The sequence below is a fragment of the Polypterus senegalus genome, chromosome 7 (assembly GCF_016835505.1).
Source record: "Polypterus senegalus isolate Bchr_013 chromosome 7, ASM1683550v1, whole genome shotgun sequence".
In the NCBI taxonomy this organism is placed as follows: Eukaryota; Metazoa; Chordata; class Cladistia; order Polypteriformes; family Polypteridae; genus Polypterus; species Polypterus senegalus.
In genome coordinates this window covers 126,367,219-126,385,060 of record NC_053160.1, presented here as the reverse complement: position 1 = coordinate 126,385,060, position 17,842 = coordinate 126,367,219, and the positions used below count along the sequence as shown (strand labels likewise).

At 33.9% G+C, this 17,842-nt stretch overlaps 1 protein-coding gene across 9 annotated transcripts in view; it reads left to right on the top strand.

Annotated features, from left to right (window-relative positions):
• Positions 1-17,842, top strand: part of ssbp2 (single-stranded DNA binding protein 2) — a 695,743-nt gene that overhangs the window by 552,350 nt on the left and 125,551 nt on the right. For 5 of the 9 annotated variants that reach the window (XM_039759281.1, XM_039759275.1, XM_039759279.1 and 2 more), the window contains 3 exons: positions 4,301-4,360; positions 14,586-14,652; positions 17,211-17,290. In XM_039759281.1, coding sequence (XP_039615215.1) covers positions 4,301-4,360; positions 14,586-14,652; positions 17,211-17,290 — 207 coding nt within the window. The remainder of the gene's footprint in view (positions 1-4,300; positions 4,361-14,585; positions 14,653-17,210; positions 17,291-17,842) is intronic. The other 4 variants (XM_039759276.1, XM_039759280.1, XM_039759278.1 and 1 more) reach the window with 1 other exon arrangement.

Below are 17,842 nucleotides of genomic sequence, written 5' to 3'. Positions count from 1 at the left end.
AGTTTGTGCCATAGTGTTCCCACCTTCAGAACCACAATAACTGGATAGTTTCACTTCATTAAGCAATGCAAACTAACCAAAATAAAGTAGTCTTGTTTTAGCATGGGCATGCACAACTTTTCATGGGTCTGTTTTTTTTTGTATTTATTGTGTTGATGTTGTAGTAGGAGTTCAACACTCTCTTTACAAGTGTCCCACATCAACCATTATAAAACTCACAGTGCTTATGTACAAAATATATATGTATAAAAAAAGCAAAAAACTGTTAACCTAGTTATTCAGATGAGCCCTACATTTTCCCTCACCCTGAATTTTTGGTGACCTATTTTAAGAATGCTAGGTTAATGTCCGTATAGAGTTTGCATGTTTTCCCTGTGTGATTGTAATTCTTTATTTACTCCCACAAGTCGACTATGTTTGGTTGGCTATTTGGGGACTCTAAATTATACTTGTATGAATAAGCATATTGTCTGTCAGTGTGTGATTGTCCCTAGCACCAGCCATGTTCCGAATATTGCCCAAATAGATGCCAGCCCCTTGTAACTCTGAATTGGACTGAATCACTATGCAAATGCATAAAATGATGTATATTGCTTTAAGAAGTTGCTTTGCTGTGTTTTTTTGCTCCTGCCTGTACACTAAAGATCTGTTCTAATTATGCCATCACAGTTCAATATCCTAGCAACTGGGAACGATGAGACAAAGTGCAATTTCTCAGTGATGATGCAGAGCTGGGATTTGAGGAGCCTTGATCTCTACTAATTTAATGTTACCCACATACAGTGATTATAAAATTGTATGACAAAAGAAAATCTTCAGGGAAAGAAAAAAATGTTAAATTCATATACCCATTTTTCTCTGTTCTAACAAAAAAAAATCTGCCCTCTGTGCAGAAAATGTTCATTTTTACTCCAAACTGAAAATAATCCTGATTAAAGAAAAGACACAAAACAGACTAGTCCTTTATTGGACAAAAGTAAAACAAAGACTTACACTATTCCTGTCATTTTTTACTTTATAGGTAGAACTGAAACAGCAACAATGAGAAAGGCCCTGCCTACATACAGTATTAGCCTCTGAATAAAGTAAAATTTATGAGGGAATAGAATTCCCCAAAACATTAGAAAAGTGAATTCTGAAAATGAAAAGCAAACCTAAATAACTTCACACTTCAGTTAAAATGATTCAAAACCTATGCAACTACAATATTAATGTATAAAATATTTCCATGTCTCATTTGTTCAATGTGCTTTTCACCTAAAAATTTATTTTCTTCCATGTGAATTTTGTGGTAACTTTTTTTCCAGTTTAGGCTTAATTGTACATCCAGCATGTAAAACCACAGAGAGCTGTCCAGTTCTCTGAAGGTCTTTGACATATCAACACTCATGTTTTTCTGGCAGATAAACCTTAAGCAGTATGTAATTTTGTGAATGCTTAAACAGCCATAGCCATCTGTAAGGTGATTCTTTATTTTGTGGATCTGATACAGAAAGTGGACAACTCTGGGGGAAGACTGGCATGGAGTTAAACTGGAGTCTGTGGGAGACCACTAACAGAAATAAAAAAAAAAACAAAAACCATGAAAATCATTATTCACAAACAAAGTAAAGACTTAGGAGCAAAACAGGTCCAGGACTATGAAATGACTTTGAAGTTGAATGTGAGAGGGGCACAGGTTTTAAAATTTGCCTTAGTGCTATAATGGTAACTATTTGGTCTACATAGTAAGTGTGACTTAAGCTGAGTAAATGTAATGAAGGTGACATAATTATCAGTACCTGACAATCCCTCTTCTTTAATTTCACCTGTACTAAGTGTGTGACTCATTATAGTCCCTTCTATTTCCAGAATATGCAGGCACTCCCTTGACACAACTGATTAAAGAGTAAACAAAGTGAACAATGTTTTGGCAGTTTTCTAGCCTGAGCCTGACTGAGGCCTTCAGAGACATTATTAGTTGCAACAAAATGTTGATCTGCAAGGGGTCAATAGTTGCTTGGTCTTAACAATGAAATAAGTTGCAATATGAACATGGTCTCACTTACAATGGAAAATAAGGTACCCATGGTATAAATAAAATAACAAAATGTCCGTTGTTCAACTTCAGTGTCAAATTATGCAGCAGCATATATCTGTCCTGTTTTTTTTAATAATTTGAAAAGTACTAAGTTGTGATAATATTTATACAGTTGTAATGCAACAGAAATTATAACATTTTTCTCTTTAGTAAAGAGCAGAGACTAATTCTTCCTCATCCTTGGCATTTGATACTATTACACCCAACCTGCATAGCTTCTTCTGAATGCAGTGTTCAGACAGTGGTATTGGAAATCTCAAAATAAGAAGAGCAGCAAAGCCTCGTCCTATAGCTTCTCTCTCTCTCTCGTGTGATTACTCATCTTAATTTACTAAATACATTTCAATGCAAATCGTAACAGGCCAAGTGACCCTCTAGCTCATAAAAACTAGCAGTGCACTTTCACACATTCTACAGTCTCAGCAGGGCATGTAGTTGAGTTATATAAACAGTCACTGATTTAAAAATTTCAACTTTAAATTGGTAGATTTCTGGTTGCCTTCAGATTGGGATATTTCTGAACAGTTGCTTTGTTCTTCTTTTGATGCTGTGATCCATGACTTTTTGCCTTGCACTTTAGTTTTGTTGTATAGATTGTTATGACATTGTGGTAACGATCTTCTACTTAGCTTTTCAACTATTCCATTCTTAATAATTCCACTCATTATTTTTCTTTTCCATCTAGTTCTTTTCTATGTATACATTGTTTAGGCTTCTTTTGAACTATCATCCGATGGTGTGTTTGTTATTGTTGTTTGATTAAGTCTAGTAGTTTGTAAATTGTAAACTTAATTCCAGTTTCATTTGTTTAGTTATCCCTTGAAAAAATATAATTTAATTATTTGTTTGTGTCTTGATTTTTGGGACAGTTTTATATGGTTTTGAACTTCCATTTAGTATACATCAAAAGATAGCATCATTAATACAAATTGAATTCTGAAAACAAATTGACACATTGAGTATAATTCAACATTATTTAATGGTTTCTTTTTACTTAATTACAAGTTACACATATTTATGTATTGGTAAAAGCAAAATGGACTTGTGTCCAAATAACAGAAAAGTACACAGAAACTGCCTTATCAAAGGTGTAGGGATCAATGTCGTTATCATTATGCCTAGAATCTTCCTTGGTCAAGTCTGAAGTTTAAATGATTGTGTTCCACATGAGAGCTGAAATAAGCAACAATTTTCAGTACAATAGTAATATTACTAATTAATTATTTAACCTAGATTTTTTCTTTTTACCATTGCTAGTTCAACATATATGAAAACTGGTAATAACAGTGATGTTGATTACTCAAAACTGGTCTTTCAGTGTTTCTGAAGCTCTGCCTTTATGCAGTTAATGTTTTTTGTTATCCTAGCAACTGTCTCAGTACTTGTCTGTTTCTTGCATTTTAATTTGATTGTTTACTTCAAAATTTAGCAATACGGTACCCTTTATAGTTTACTTACTGAGAAAATATATATTTAGATAATGTCAGGTAGTTACGAAAGCTCATTATTTTTTCTTCACTCTCAGCTGCCCCACCATTATTGCTTAATGGTTTTGCAAGCATAGGTGCCAATAGCAAATGAGCAAGCATAGGTGCCAATGAATGTAAGTAACACATCTAGAATAGCAGCTGGATCACTTTCTTTTTGCACTTTCATATGATCATAATCTTCATTTAATTAATAATCATAATAATAAATAACTTAAATAAATTAATTCAATCTTATATATAAACCACATTTAGTTTAAAATTTCTCAAATGTGGTTAAAGAACCGTTACGTGGTATATTTTTGGCTTTAACAAATGAGAGACAGAAAAAGCCACGAGAATAATTTGCAGTGATAACAATCATCTGTGGGGTTAGGTAAATATGGGGTCACTCTACTGGATTATTAGAGGTTTTAAAAGAGGCTGTCTACATTATGCTTTATTTACATTTAAGAAAGGGTTACTTATATACAGTACGTACATGACATTATGTTGCTGTTGGTGGTCAATTTAGTATGATGACCCCACCCAAAAAAGCTGATTTTCTTTTCTTTTTCAGATTCCCGAGTTCTGGTGACAACAAGTTAAATGTTACATTTATGCATCAGTTTAATTCAGTTCTTGTGCAGATGCCTTGACATTTTACTTACAGGTCACAGACACTTTATCTGGATTGCCTTTAGAGCTAATCATGCTGTTCTTAATTGAGTTTCTCTTCATTTATTTTTCACAGCCGTTCATGTCGCCTCGATACCCGGGAGGCCCTCGGCCACCTCTCAGAATACCCAATCAGGTACAGTCTTTATTCTTACTCAGACTCATTTGCACACTATGGCATGAAAACAATGCTTACATTTGTTTTGCTTATTCACAGAAAATCATTCTTTATTTTTAAAAATAATTTATAAAAATAACTGTAGATTTTTTTTTTGGTTGCTATATTTCAACTCTGTATTGCTGAAAGGGAGAGTGATGCCAACAATTCAATGATAATCAAAGTTTTGGTTGTGTAATTTTTTTTTTGTTTGTTTGCTAAAAATGTATTAAATAAACAAATGACCATAGTCTGATTTGGGAAAATTTCAAATTATGTAATTCTGTTAGAACTTTAAATAATAATTTTGTTTCTGGTTTAGTCAAATAATTGTTAGTAGTTAAACTGAAATCAAAACGAAAATGGGCAAACTTTTATCATCCAAATTAATTAAATTCAGCAAAATGTATTCTTCCACTTATAATCCCCTACAAGTTGTACACATTTTCATATGTTGTATTGGAAGGTAAAACAAAAGATAACTTGCTGAACTTCACAAAAGAAATCTACACTAACCTCAAAGATCCCTTTTTTGGTCTGGGTTTAAAATATTCAAACAAAAGTCTTCCACTGCTTTGTGAAACTAATTCAGCCTTGGAAAATCCTTTTTATAAAGTGAATTTTCATAGTATTTAGACAGCTTAAACTTTGTTTTTGGAAATTTATTGAGCTCCATGGTGGTAGCATCTTAGTATAACAAAACATCAAAGTTGTATTATCACCAGCTAATTGTGTGATAGAATTGTAATTGTGTCATAGGGTAATATATAAATACACGGTCTAGGCCAATTTAAATACAACGTCCTTGATTAATCCACTTTAAAAGCACTTAAGTATGCACCCAAGACATTTTCATTAAAGAGTATATCCAAAATCCAAACATAATATTCAAGAAACAAACCAAGTTCATAGTACCTCCCAAGCATGCCCCTCTTTACTATTGGCCTCCTTAATGTCAAAATCATGGTCTTTCTTAACAGACCTCTAGATTAATTGTCCTTTTGCATTCATTTTCTTTTGAGTGTATTTTGTACTGTTTCTTGCTATTTTTTTTTTTTGTTTTACTTCATCCATTTCTTTGTCATTAGTTTTTGGTACTTATGGTTAATGTGTATTTATGATTTCATTTATTGCCATAAACCTTGTTTTGTTATGCCACAGGCTATCCATACACATGCTATAGTGTGATGGTGTGGTTGCCATTATGTGTTGAAGCATTTGCAGTGTACAGCTTCCTTTTTAGATTGTTGCTTTATGTCAAGTTCTAATGTTTTGTTATTGTTATTTTTTAAAGTGATGGTTTGAAAGGCTACTTCACAGGCATTTCAATAAAGAAGAAAATGATCTTTGTTTTCACTGGTGTACAAAATTGCTTAATATACAGGTGTAGTTAATCTCACTCAAAAAGGAAAAGAATATTTCTATTTATTCTTATTAAACACTAGGGGGCTTAGCCCCCTGCTCGCTTCACTCGCCAAAACCCCCCCCCGCCTGTACTATGTGCCAGCAACTTCGCGTCTGTGCTGCACACGTATGTGGATTTCAATTTCACCAAACAACAAAACTTTTAATTCTCATGGGTAGGCCTATTCATTGGGAAGAAACACTACTTTTCCCTGATGGCAGGAAAAATTAAATCCGACTTAAAATTAAATCCTAACAATATATTCAATCTCTTTTCGCTGTTCCATTATTTCACTGACTAATAATTTCTGTTTGTTTGTGCTAATGTGATCTTTACTATCATTTTTTGAGAGTTTCGAATTTTTATACTTTTATTATCTCTAACCTGCTCAGCATGTGTACCACACCAGCGTTTTTGGATTCTTTACAAAATTCTACTTTGTCATCTACTCTTTGTTTTTTTATTTTATTTTTGGCCCCAGGAGTAGTTAAATCTCTTGGCACAAAGTCTCATCTCACGGGAAGTGAAAGTGTCTCTCAGAGAAAATGACGTCTCGTCTCCTTCCAACATTTTTTTTATAATAGAGAGACAATTTCACTTACAATACACCATAAAATGATTACAAATATAGTAAGGAAAAACTAATGCAACAACAACACAAAATAATGTTCTGGAACAAGTATCCAAAAATGATGTACTGTGTATACAAGGTGTTTGCCATCCACAGTAATAAGATTTATATTTCCATTCTCATTTTCGGTCATCAAATGTTCTAAAGTTCAGCAGTAACTTTCTACCCACTGATTTTGTAAAACAAACATAAGGTCTCATACCTTTAGTAGTTAACGGCATTATGGGATTGTTGTCCTTCAGTAGTTCTTTCATACCCAAACTGGTCACAACTCCTGCACACCTTATGGTAAGCCAAAAGATGTCCCATATTTTGAGGACTCCACTTCAAACCCAGCTTTTTAATACTTTGTCCCTTTAATTTACATTTCAGTCAATGTGCCACTTTTTTACTCATGGTTTAAGATCTCTTATTTATAATAAAATGATAAAACATATTATACCATGGTGTGCAATACAAACATAGCAACTAAATGTTCTAGTTAGTAGCACAATCATGCTTTTATGTAGTTTATTAAGGCAGTCCCTGGGGCTGCATTTGTTCTGTGCATCTGCAGTAAGAATGATATGCATTGATTAGATTTGCTGTATTATTCATGTCTGTGGTCAGGCAGGCAGTAGTTATCAGAGAGTGAGTGACATGTTTGCGGCATTTGAATGCAGTAAATGAGAATTTCTTAATAATCATAGAGTAAGTGTTAGGAGGCAACTATGGTCTAATTTTCATCCCACTAGCTGTGTTGTATGCATTTTGGTCTGGTCTATAATTATAACTCTTATTGGTGACAAATCAAGTAAGAATATGTCATATAAAGACATACCCTCACTTCTTATCTCTGTTGTGGATAGCAGTTCTAATCTGATTTGGAAATTGGTTCCTAAAATGAAAATGTTTGGTTATTCAACACAGTTTTATAACACTTACCTATTTGTAAGAACCATGTTTAATTTTTATTTTGGCTGTTACCATCTTTTTTTAATGCAGCACACAATTCATGACATTTGATTGTGAGTGGCACATATGCAGATGTTTTACTTTCAATACAAAGGCTCTATAATGTAGCATGTCATTCCTTGGTAGAAAGATTCCTTCAAAGAAAATTTTATAGATCGGTTAGTGTATCACCCAATAGGCCTAGTGTTAGGTTTTATATCAGTTTTGATTTTCTTCTGCCCCTGACTTCTCATTTCATTCACCCTTGTGTATTTTTTTACTGCTTATTGTTATCCTTTTTTGTTCTGTCCTTTTCCTGTCCCTCATTATGACCCTGCCTGAGGTAACATCTCCTATTATCCCTGTATCTCCCAAAATTTGTGAAGAAGCAGTCTCAACCAAGAGAAGTCAATTTACAGTATTTCTCTTTTGTGTAGCCTTTAGAAATGCTAGATGAGCACTTGTGCCACAAAAATAATGTGCAGACAGTCACCCAAAATGATATGGAGAAAGTGAGTTTAGTTAATTCCTGTGTGATATTTACTGACCGCAGGCCCTTTCCTACTACACTCGACTGTTTTCCTGTGTGGCAAAGTATTAGAAAGATGTAATAAAAATTGACAAGTACCTGGAAGATTTATACCTACACTGGTTCATAAATAAAAAATATTTCTCTGTGTAATATGTTTAATATAATAAAGTTATGTAACTCTTTTTGTTGATGACTAAATATTTTGTCATGCTAGAGAGACAATAATATGTCATGTTGCACAGCACCCTTATCATAGTAATCTAGTCCAGGTTTATTATTATTATTATTTAATATTGAAGTTTTCTCTTCATTGTGCTTGGGGTTCTTCCCAGTTTAATTCATTTGTTTGGCGGACGGGGTTCTGTCTTGCTTGCGCTCATTGTCTTGGGTGCCCTTAGTGAATTATATATAAAGATACAACTTCTTCCAGCACTTACATTTTTTCTTGGTATGTTAAGATCATGCACATCACTGATCATGTTATAAACTCCAGAATATATGAATTTATACGTCTTTTATCTATCCAAAAGAGCATGTTCAAATTGGTGCTAAGCTTAACAGGGAAGGGACTTAAGATCTACTTTAAAGCCTAGTCAGAGAGCAGCTTAGCATGAGTAGCAACCCTGGTGTGTAGCCTACCCATATATTAGCTTATTCATTTTTAAATATGAATTAAATGATTTTAATAGCTGAATGTCAAACAATGCCCAGGATTATATTATCCTTGGATAATTTATAGGCAAATAGCATTAGGGAAATTACTGTATAAAATATTTGGGTAAAAGTGATATACGGCATAGTCACATCACAACAGGCGCTGAAAGTTTTGTCTTGTAAAAAAGGGTTAACTTGAACTAAAATCGTCTTCAGTAGTTGAACATGCAATTCTTTATGTACTTTTGTTACTAAGACAGCTAAGTTGAAGCTGTTGTCTGTTATTAGCAATATATATTGTACAAAGATTTTGTGGTGAATAGACAAAAACTGTATGCATGTATGAAGATTTTTAATTATTACAGAGTGTGATGAATAACATTTAATTTATAAAATAGCTTATTAGCTTATTAGGCTGGCACGGAGGGATTCAATATTTTTAACTGGAACATTCAACTGTAAGTGTAGTGTGAGCTTGCATTTTTCACCCCTGCAGTGCGTAGCTATTTTATCTGCTAAAGACTGTCTTAATGACTGGCTCTTTATTTCAGACCCCCAAGTCACAATATACAGAGAGAACAATTAGTAACAGCAGTGAAACTTTATAGCCACTATGTTACACTAACCAACTAAAGCTAACCTATTACCAACTAAGAGTGAGGTTGTACTATAGGAAAAAGATGAATAGATCACTCAATTAGTTAATTATAAATTTTGCCTTCGGCAATGCTGGTAACTATTTAAATAATTTGGTAAGGTTTTCCTTTCCATTCTTTGTAGGGGGGAGGGTCTCTGGCCGTTAAACTTATTATTAAGGAATTGAAGCACATTCATTTTAAGAAACAGAATAATACAATTTTTTGATAAATACAAGGATTATACAAGCATGATAACTGTATATACTATATGTTGACATAGTAGACAGGACACAAGACAGACAAGATGGATAAACATATAAAACAGAAAACTATGGCCTTTTGAAAGCTACAGTATTTGGAGTTTAATTTTTTCTTGCAAAGATAAACAGTTTTAAGATTCCGTCTTTAAGGATGGTATTCAATGTTTTGTGGAGTTGTTTCTGTTGTTCCACCATGTTCAAGTGGAGGACTTTTTTGTGTTGGAGTGCACTCTTTATGTTTGCTATGTGGTCCTTTGTTTGTGGTGTGCTGTGATCCTGCATTTCTCAACTTGCTGTTAAGCTAATTGTTGTCTCATCTGCATTTTCTTTTTTAGTGTTCTCAGACAGGGCTCAGGTATTGGCACCGAGCCTGGCTTGGCATTTTGCATCTTAGAGTTCAGGACACCCAGCTCCAAGGCTCTATGAAGAGCCTCTTCCAAGCCAAAGAAAGTTTGTGAGCTCTTTGCTCCACAGATAGTAGACAGCTTATTTTAGCTTACAGATATTATAGATTGTTAGCTTTAAACTTCCTCAAAGAGAGAGCAACTTATCGGCTTTCAGCTAACCCAAAAATAGTGGACTGTCTGCCTTAATGCTCCCCAAAGACAGTTTGACAGCCTTTAAGTTTCAGAGAGTAAGAAGTGATGAGTGCAGATAGTTTTTGAAAGAAGGTGCAACCTCGGGTAATTAGATCAAAGTCACTTCCAGTTTTTTGTCCAACACATCCAGCCCAAGTTCAGTTTTCAGCTACAAACTTAAGATCAATGTCCATTTGGACACTTTTTTGTCTAAAAGAGCCTCTGCAAAGGTGTTAGATCATCTCAGATTTATGCCTTTGATAACAGAAGTACAGGTCTGATACTGGTCAAGCTGCAGTTCAGCCATTTACTCTGGAATGCAAGGAAGGAGGTGTGCAGCTAAATTTCTGCATCCTAGTTAAATCTGCTATCTCAGGGGTGCCCAAGACGTCGATCACGATCAACCAGTAGATCGCAAAGGTAGTGCAGGTAGATTGCGTTGCATTCAAAAAAAAATTTTTAAACGTTAGTCTATCATATATCCTCCCTGTGGCATTTGTCACTTGATTGACATACAGGGTGGCCAGTCTGAGATCTCTTTACTTCTAACACACTGGTCATCCCGCACCTACAATCAAACGCGCGAACTACTGCAAAACTCCGGCTGGAATCTATTTAGCCTTCCAATTTATATCGACTAAAGAAGGGATTAAAAAAAAATTGTTTGGGGAGGGTATGGGCTGGATGTGGAATTGGAAGAGGATTTTTTTTCTCACAATGTCACAATCAAATTGCATTTGTCTGATCTGTCAATCTATCATTGCTATTCCAAAGAAGGAAAATGTGGAAAGGCACTTTTGAACTGTTCATAAAACTACGAAACTGACTTCCTTCCGAAAAGCGATCTGAGAAAGAGAAAGGAGGGGGAACTAAAATTGCAGTTAATCGGACAGCCGTCATGTTTCACTCGGCTGAATTCGAAAGCAAAGGCAGACACACCGAAGCATCGTTCCGGGTGAGTCACTCAATCATTAAGCATAAAAAGTCCTTCCAAGAGCTACCTTCTTGACTGCATTATTCGGCTCTACTTATTTATGCGAGTCAGCCTTTTCCCACATGAAGATTATTAAATCCAAATACTGTAGTGACCATAAATGTTATTGTGCCATAAACGTTATTCAGTTATGCAAGGTACGACAACATATATTTTATGTATAAAGTATACTCAGTGTATGTATATATATATATGTATATGTATATGTAGCATTTTTAATGTAGGTAGATCATTTTGACCTGGTCATTTGAAAAGTAGCTCACAAGCCAGAAAAGTGTGGGCATAACTGCTATGTTAACATGCCTTATATACCACTAAAAAACAATCAAAATTGCCAATGTCCACTTTGTCCTACAGAATATATTGAAAATGATTTGATACGTGGAAAGTAAACTATTAAAGTAATACTCCAAAAAAAAGTTTCAATTGAACATCCACCTTTGTCTCTCTATCCATTGGTCATGAACCAAATCTTCAATCAAAAAGCATTGTATTGCGGGAATGACATATGCCCTGTTGATATTAAATACAGTTTTGTTGTTAATATTACTAAATAAAAAATGCACACATTTTGCACATTTTTATCACAGATAACTGGCATGTGGATTATTTAATGCAAAATTACGAAACAATTACGTTTTTTTTTTTTTCCGTGGAATGTTTTTAAATTTTTTTTTGTTGGATAGAACTACCGTATATACTCACGGATAAGTCGGGTCTTGATTTTACAGTATAATTTCTGGTATTTTATAATGTCGGTCGTATAAGTCGAATGCGGAAAATACACATTATTGGTACAAGGGATCATGATATTGTAACGCCCTCCTTAGGGATTAACCATGGAGCACACTGCCTTTTTTTTTTTTCTATGTGGGTCGGCAATGCGCTGTATCAGTGAGTGCTTCTAACCTTTCTCTCTCTATTGTGCCTACGTGACCACACAGTAATACCCAAACTATTCAAAAACAACGTTTGCACTGATTTGTGTTTTTTGTATCTCACACCCTCATACACCTTTTCTCTAAAAGCATCATTTATCTGTGATGGAGCATTTGATCAGAAGAAAATATGAAGCTGGTTTTGAATTAAAAATTGTTTAAGTATCGAAAGAAATTGGTAGCTGCACTGCTGCACCAAAATTTGATGCATTGAGAAACTGATGCGAGATTGGAGGAGGCACAAAGATGTAAAAAAAAAAAAAAATTAAGTGTCACATTTTTGAACGGGCGTATAAGTTGGGGTCTGATTTTATGACTGATTTTTCGGGTTTCAAGACCTGACTTATATGTGAGCATATATGGTAGTCACCATTAACTGTCTGTTATGTCTTAAACATTTTTCTTTCATTCTGTATAAAACATAAGGTTAAAATGTCTTGTGTTTCACTACCTATAGCAGTAGCAAAAAGAAAAAAATTAGTAAATAAATGATGTGGCATGTGAATTACTTCCCTACTATTTGCACAACAAGTACAGGACACACCAACAGAAGCAGAATGTAAGAGTGACATAAAATTGTTATTACAAACTAATAAATCATCCATTAACATAAATCACATTTTGCAATACAACCCCCACATTGATGGATTACAATACAAAATACTCCACTAATAAAACATGAAATATAAAACATGAATATACTCATAACAATTATAAAGGATTAACTAAGAGTGAGAAATAACGTCTTTTGAATGTCCATCAGTAGAAATTCTGTTTTTTTTTTGTTTTTAAATGTCTGTTATTGAGAGGGTCATGCCAAGCCATACCTCAGTACTGTGAAATATCTATCTCACACCTCCTCCTTAGACAATTATGTCAGGCCCTCTCCCATGTTCTCCAAAAAACAGTAAAAGGATCCTCTGTTGCTAAGTCATCTTGCCTTCCATGAATAAACACACCGGGTTCACCAGCTTCCTTCTGTAGGCAGCATAGCTTTCTCCGTAATATTCACAACTTTCTGTCTGCTGCTGTTCCTTGCCTCTCTTCTCCTCTCTCCTTTGTTACTGCATCTTCGCATTTATAGGTATGGTCAGACCCTCTCCTATTAGTTTTTATTGGCCTTCCGAGTCAGGTGCTCCTTTGTAGTTGAACAATAGGATTCTAATGCCAATATAGATACTGTGCTTTACTGCAATGATGAAAAAGTACAGCTAGACAATGACACTAGGCACGTGTGACAACTGTTACAAAGTGTTTAAAAGTCCAGCTACGTTATCCAGGCTTTCCAACAGAATTCTGTGGCTATTTGTATCAAAAGTTGCACCAGAGTCTTAAAGGCAAAGTCATTGTAATAGTTTCTGAATTAAGGTTAGAGTCATAAGAATAGCTGGAAAGGGTTTTATAGTGCTTTTGGTATCTTTGTAAGAGGTCGAAGGTCCACGTCTTCAGAGTCCTGGTGCTTCCTGTTTTGCTATATGGTTGCGAGACATGGATGCTTTCCATTGACCTGAAATGAAGACTGGACTCCTTCAGTACTGTGTCTCTTTGGAGAATGCTTGAGTAACACTTCTTTTACTTTGTGTCAAATGAGAAATTGCTCATGGAGTCCCGAATGAGGCACGTTACCTTCACTGTGAGGAAGCATCAGTTATGGCACTTATGGCCACGTGGCGCAATTCCCTGAGGACAATCTGACATTCAGAATCCTCATTGCTGAGAACTTGAGCGGCTGGACCTGGCCAAGAGGACGCCCACATAACCACGTGTCTGCCTGTGGGTTTGCCAGCTAGGATCCTAAGGTGTTTTGTCATGTGTTTGTATAATACCAATGCCAGATAGCAACTATATTAATATACATTAACAGTATATTGACATAGTTACTGTTACTGATATATATGTTTTTTGTGAGTACTTTAGCTAATTGATTACTACGTCCAGACCAGATATGTTTTGTATGTTGACTTGTTTAAATATCCCATTTATTTCATCTGTGGAAAGGCTGTATAATGCAATGATTATGAATATATGCTATATTAAATATATATGTGTTATTATTCAGTAGGAATGGCTATCAAATTTACATTATTGTAGTGCCTTTACTTAAATAAATAAATGTTAATAATGTACTATTCAATTTTGCCAAGTGTTTTTTGATTTTGTTTAAGTGAAACTCAAGGATGCTAGTATTGAGATCTGGCCATGTTGAAGTTTTATTTATTACTATATAATAGTCTCAGTATCATTCAAACTTTGTTTTTTTTAGGGTTGACTGAAGTGGACCACTACCTGCTATAATAAAAGTACTATGTTAACCAAAAATAATAGTACTCAAAATTTTGCTTTCACGTGTGCTTCCATCTGACCCCCAATATGTCTTGCCTGTTTATACTTAGAGAACTATTGCTTTTGATCGTTCTGTTTATTTATGCCTTGTACTATTACAAAGTAAGAAATGCATGCTTTACATTTCTATTTTTACATTGTAAAGGTATAGCTATGTAATAAGAAAAAATAGATTTTTTGGTTAATTATTTATCATGTACATGCTGCATAATAATATACTATATAGTATATAATAGTTCTGTGTCTAGAAGGTTTTATGCATTGTTTGATGTTGCTAACTCATTTATCTGGTGTTTAGGCACTTGGAGGTGTCCCAGGAAACCAAGCTTTATTGTCAAGTGGAATAGATCCAACAAGGCAACAAGGTATTAGATCATTTTGTTTGCTTTTCCACTTCAATGGCCTATATTTGTTTTTTTCTGAAGCAAATGGACAGTTCAATCTTTAGGCAATACTCTGCTTTGTAGTTTAACACAAGATCGCCAAGGAAAACTTTTAGGCCATTTTAAGAGAAAACAAGACTATCTTAAGCGTGTAAGCTTATGCTTTTGCTAACTTGACAAGAAATGGTTTACATTTGTCCCTTACTATCATTTAGGACTGCAACAAATATGGGTCTATGATAGAAAAAGAGAGAAATTGTATTTTTCTTTTAATTAATTTCATAGAAAGTTAGCTCATGTCAGTTGTTCAATGCAACAATTTTGTAATTTAATATGTAGTACTGTATATAATATAGTATATAATAAAACTGAGTGCACCACGGTCAATATAACTAACATGTTAAGTGATTTTAAATTGTATCATCTTTCAGTAGTTGCATTTTTTTTTCAGTTACAGTGTAGGGTATTTGATGTTTTTTATATTTTAAAACAAGCACAATAACAATGTAGATAGACTAGTTTGGAAATGCATGCTGTAAGGAAAAAATGCAACAAAATTGACTATACCTGTGAGCACCACAACAAAAATGATTACATCTATGATTTCCTGTTAAGGCCAATTGCTTGAAAGAAGGTTATAAAATAATCTGAGAACACCACAGCTTTCTTTTTTGGCCTAAGATGTGCCTGATGAAGCATGGCTCGACATAGAAAAGAATTGCCGGACCAATTAAGATTGTGACCTCAAAAATATAGTTGAGGTTACAAAAGCATTAGTAGGCTAATGAACATACAGTAAGCCAAAACACAGTGTAGCCATGGTTAGGAGGTACAGGAACAGCCAATTCTCTATTTACGCAACCTCTCATTGAAAAACAGACAAGCAAGTGCTTCTGAATTGAAACAAGTATTATCTATAAAAATGTGTGTTTCAGTGTCTGCTAAAACAGTGTGAACTACATTGCATGAAGTCGACCTCTATGCATGACATTAAAGAAGAAAACCAATCACGCAAAAAGACTCAAAACTGCAAAATAAAACATTTCTAAAGATCATGAAAAGAAGATTGATTAATATTAGAAGCATTCTTTGTTCTGATGAAATGAAAATTAATTTTGTTTTGGATCATATCAGGTATTTCTATCCTTAGATTGGACCTGGCTAAGACTAGCACAGTGACTGTGTTGTGCCAACTATGAAACATGGAGGGAGTGAGCTGTTGTGGGGCTGCATGAGCGCAAAAGGTGTAGGGGAGATGACATTTATAAAGGCACCATGAATGCAAGTCTCAAGAAGCTAAAGAGGAATTTTCCAGCATGCCAATGATAAAAACATACTCCAAAGTATCATGTAAGAGTTTTTTAAAAAAAGAAAAAAGTGTAAACTAGCATGAGACCAAATATGCCCCCTGACTTGAACCCAATCAAATACCACTGAGATGCTTTAAAGTGGATGGAAGATTAACAAAACTCTTCCAGCAAAGAGTAGATAAAAAGAATCATCTGTGAAAAATGGCAAAAAATCTCTCCACAGATTCATGCAAGACCTTGTATCATCCATGCCTTGGAGAATCAAAATAAAGGCAGACATACTAAATATAAAAAAAAATAATAAAAGAATGGTATCTCACTAGTGAACGGTATACTGCACTTGCTTTTTTGCAGTTAGCTCTTAAATATGGACCTTTCATTATTGTTAAACTGTTAATATTTGTGCACAAAATAACATTTTTAATTGTGAACTGCTATGAAAACATGTCTTTAAAGGCAGACATTTACATTTTTCAAATTAATTGACTTCATTTGTCTTACACTTTAGCTATAAACAAATAAAATGTATTAAACATACTGGATTTGTATTTGCATAACATTTTATTTATCCAGGGATGTACTCAGCTTTGTTATATACTGTATATATTGTATATTTGTAAATGATTGCATATATTTAGGTTTGTTGATTACTTAATAATACTGTTCTTTATTCAACCAGTGATCATTTTTTTTATCCTTAGCAAGATCTAATGTAAATGACATTTTGTTTTATTAGAGCAGTTATTTACAGCCACGTAAATGTATCCAGCGCTTTAGAAATTTCACAATAGATAATTTAGGTAATTTATAATTGGTTTATGAAGTTGGTATGAAAGCTCTTTATTGAAAAACTTTTTAAATTATAAAATTCACACCAAGATGAAAACAGCATTACCATGATTTCTAATGCAGCCAACCTTTCAGTTAAAAACATTTTAGTAGATAATAATATTCTACAATATCACCTTAACATTAGATTGTAGTTTAATTTTATAAGGGCAAAGAATAAAATGAAATTTTTAACTAACACTTCAGCACCCAAGTCATTGTTGTAATACATTATTGTTATAATGCATCCAGCAGGTTTTATATTTCAAAAGCCTACAATGTATTATTTACTTTGTTGTTTTCTCCAATAAAACAAGAAATGTTTTTGCAGGTGAGAAAAATAAATAAAATATTTTCAAAAAATATAAAGGTCCTTATTGACAATCTTTATATACTTTTTGGTTGGTGCAGGGCATCCTAACATGGGTGGACCAATGCAAAGAATGACACCTCCTCGAGGCATGGTTCCTCTTGGGCCACAGGTATGTCATTTTAATGTAATAAATCATATTTTTATAGGTATATTTAATGAAAAATGTGCCACTAATTCGACTCTTAACCAGTATGTTATAATTTAATTTAATTATATTTTAGCTTCTTGATATATCAAATTTATTTTACTTTGATTCAATAAAGGTCCAGTTCAGATTAGCAGTTAATGTTCTTGACACTAGTGGTAGACACTTTAGAAAAATGTACATAATAGAAAACTGCACTATACAAAAGAGTTCTTTGTCTTGGGTAACTAGAACCAATTCTGGCATCACTAGATATATATTGTAAAGTTTAATAGCTAAAAGATAATATACATGGTAAATTAGGCCAAAGGATCACTGTTGTTATCATATGTATAGGATTATTATTAGGATTAGGCTTGTGCCTTTGGGAAATTGTGTTATAAATGGAAGTATTCAGCATTATTATACAAGAAAAGTAATGTTTGTCTCTACACAGTTAGAGCATCTTCAATTTCCAACTGGGAATGTGTGGATTGCAGCTTTTACACTTGCCAAGGTTGTAAAAATGTGTTTTGA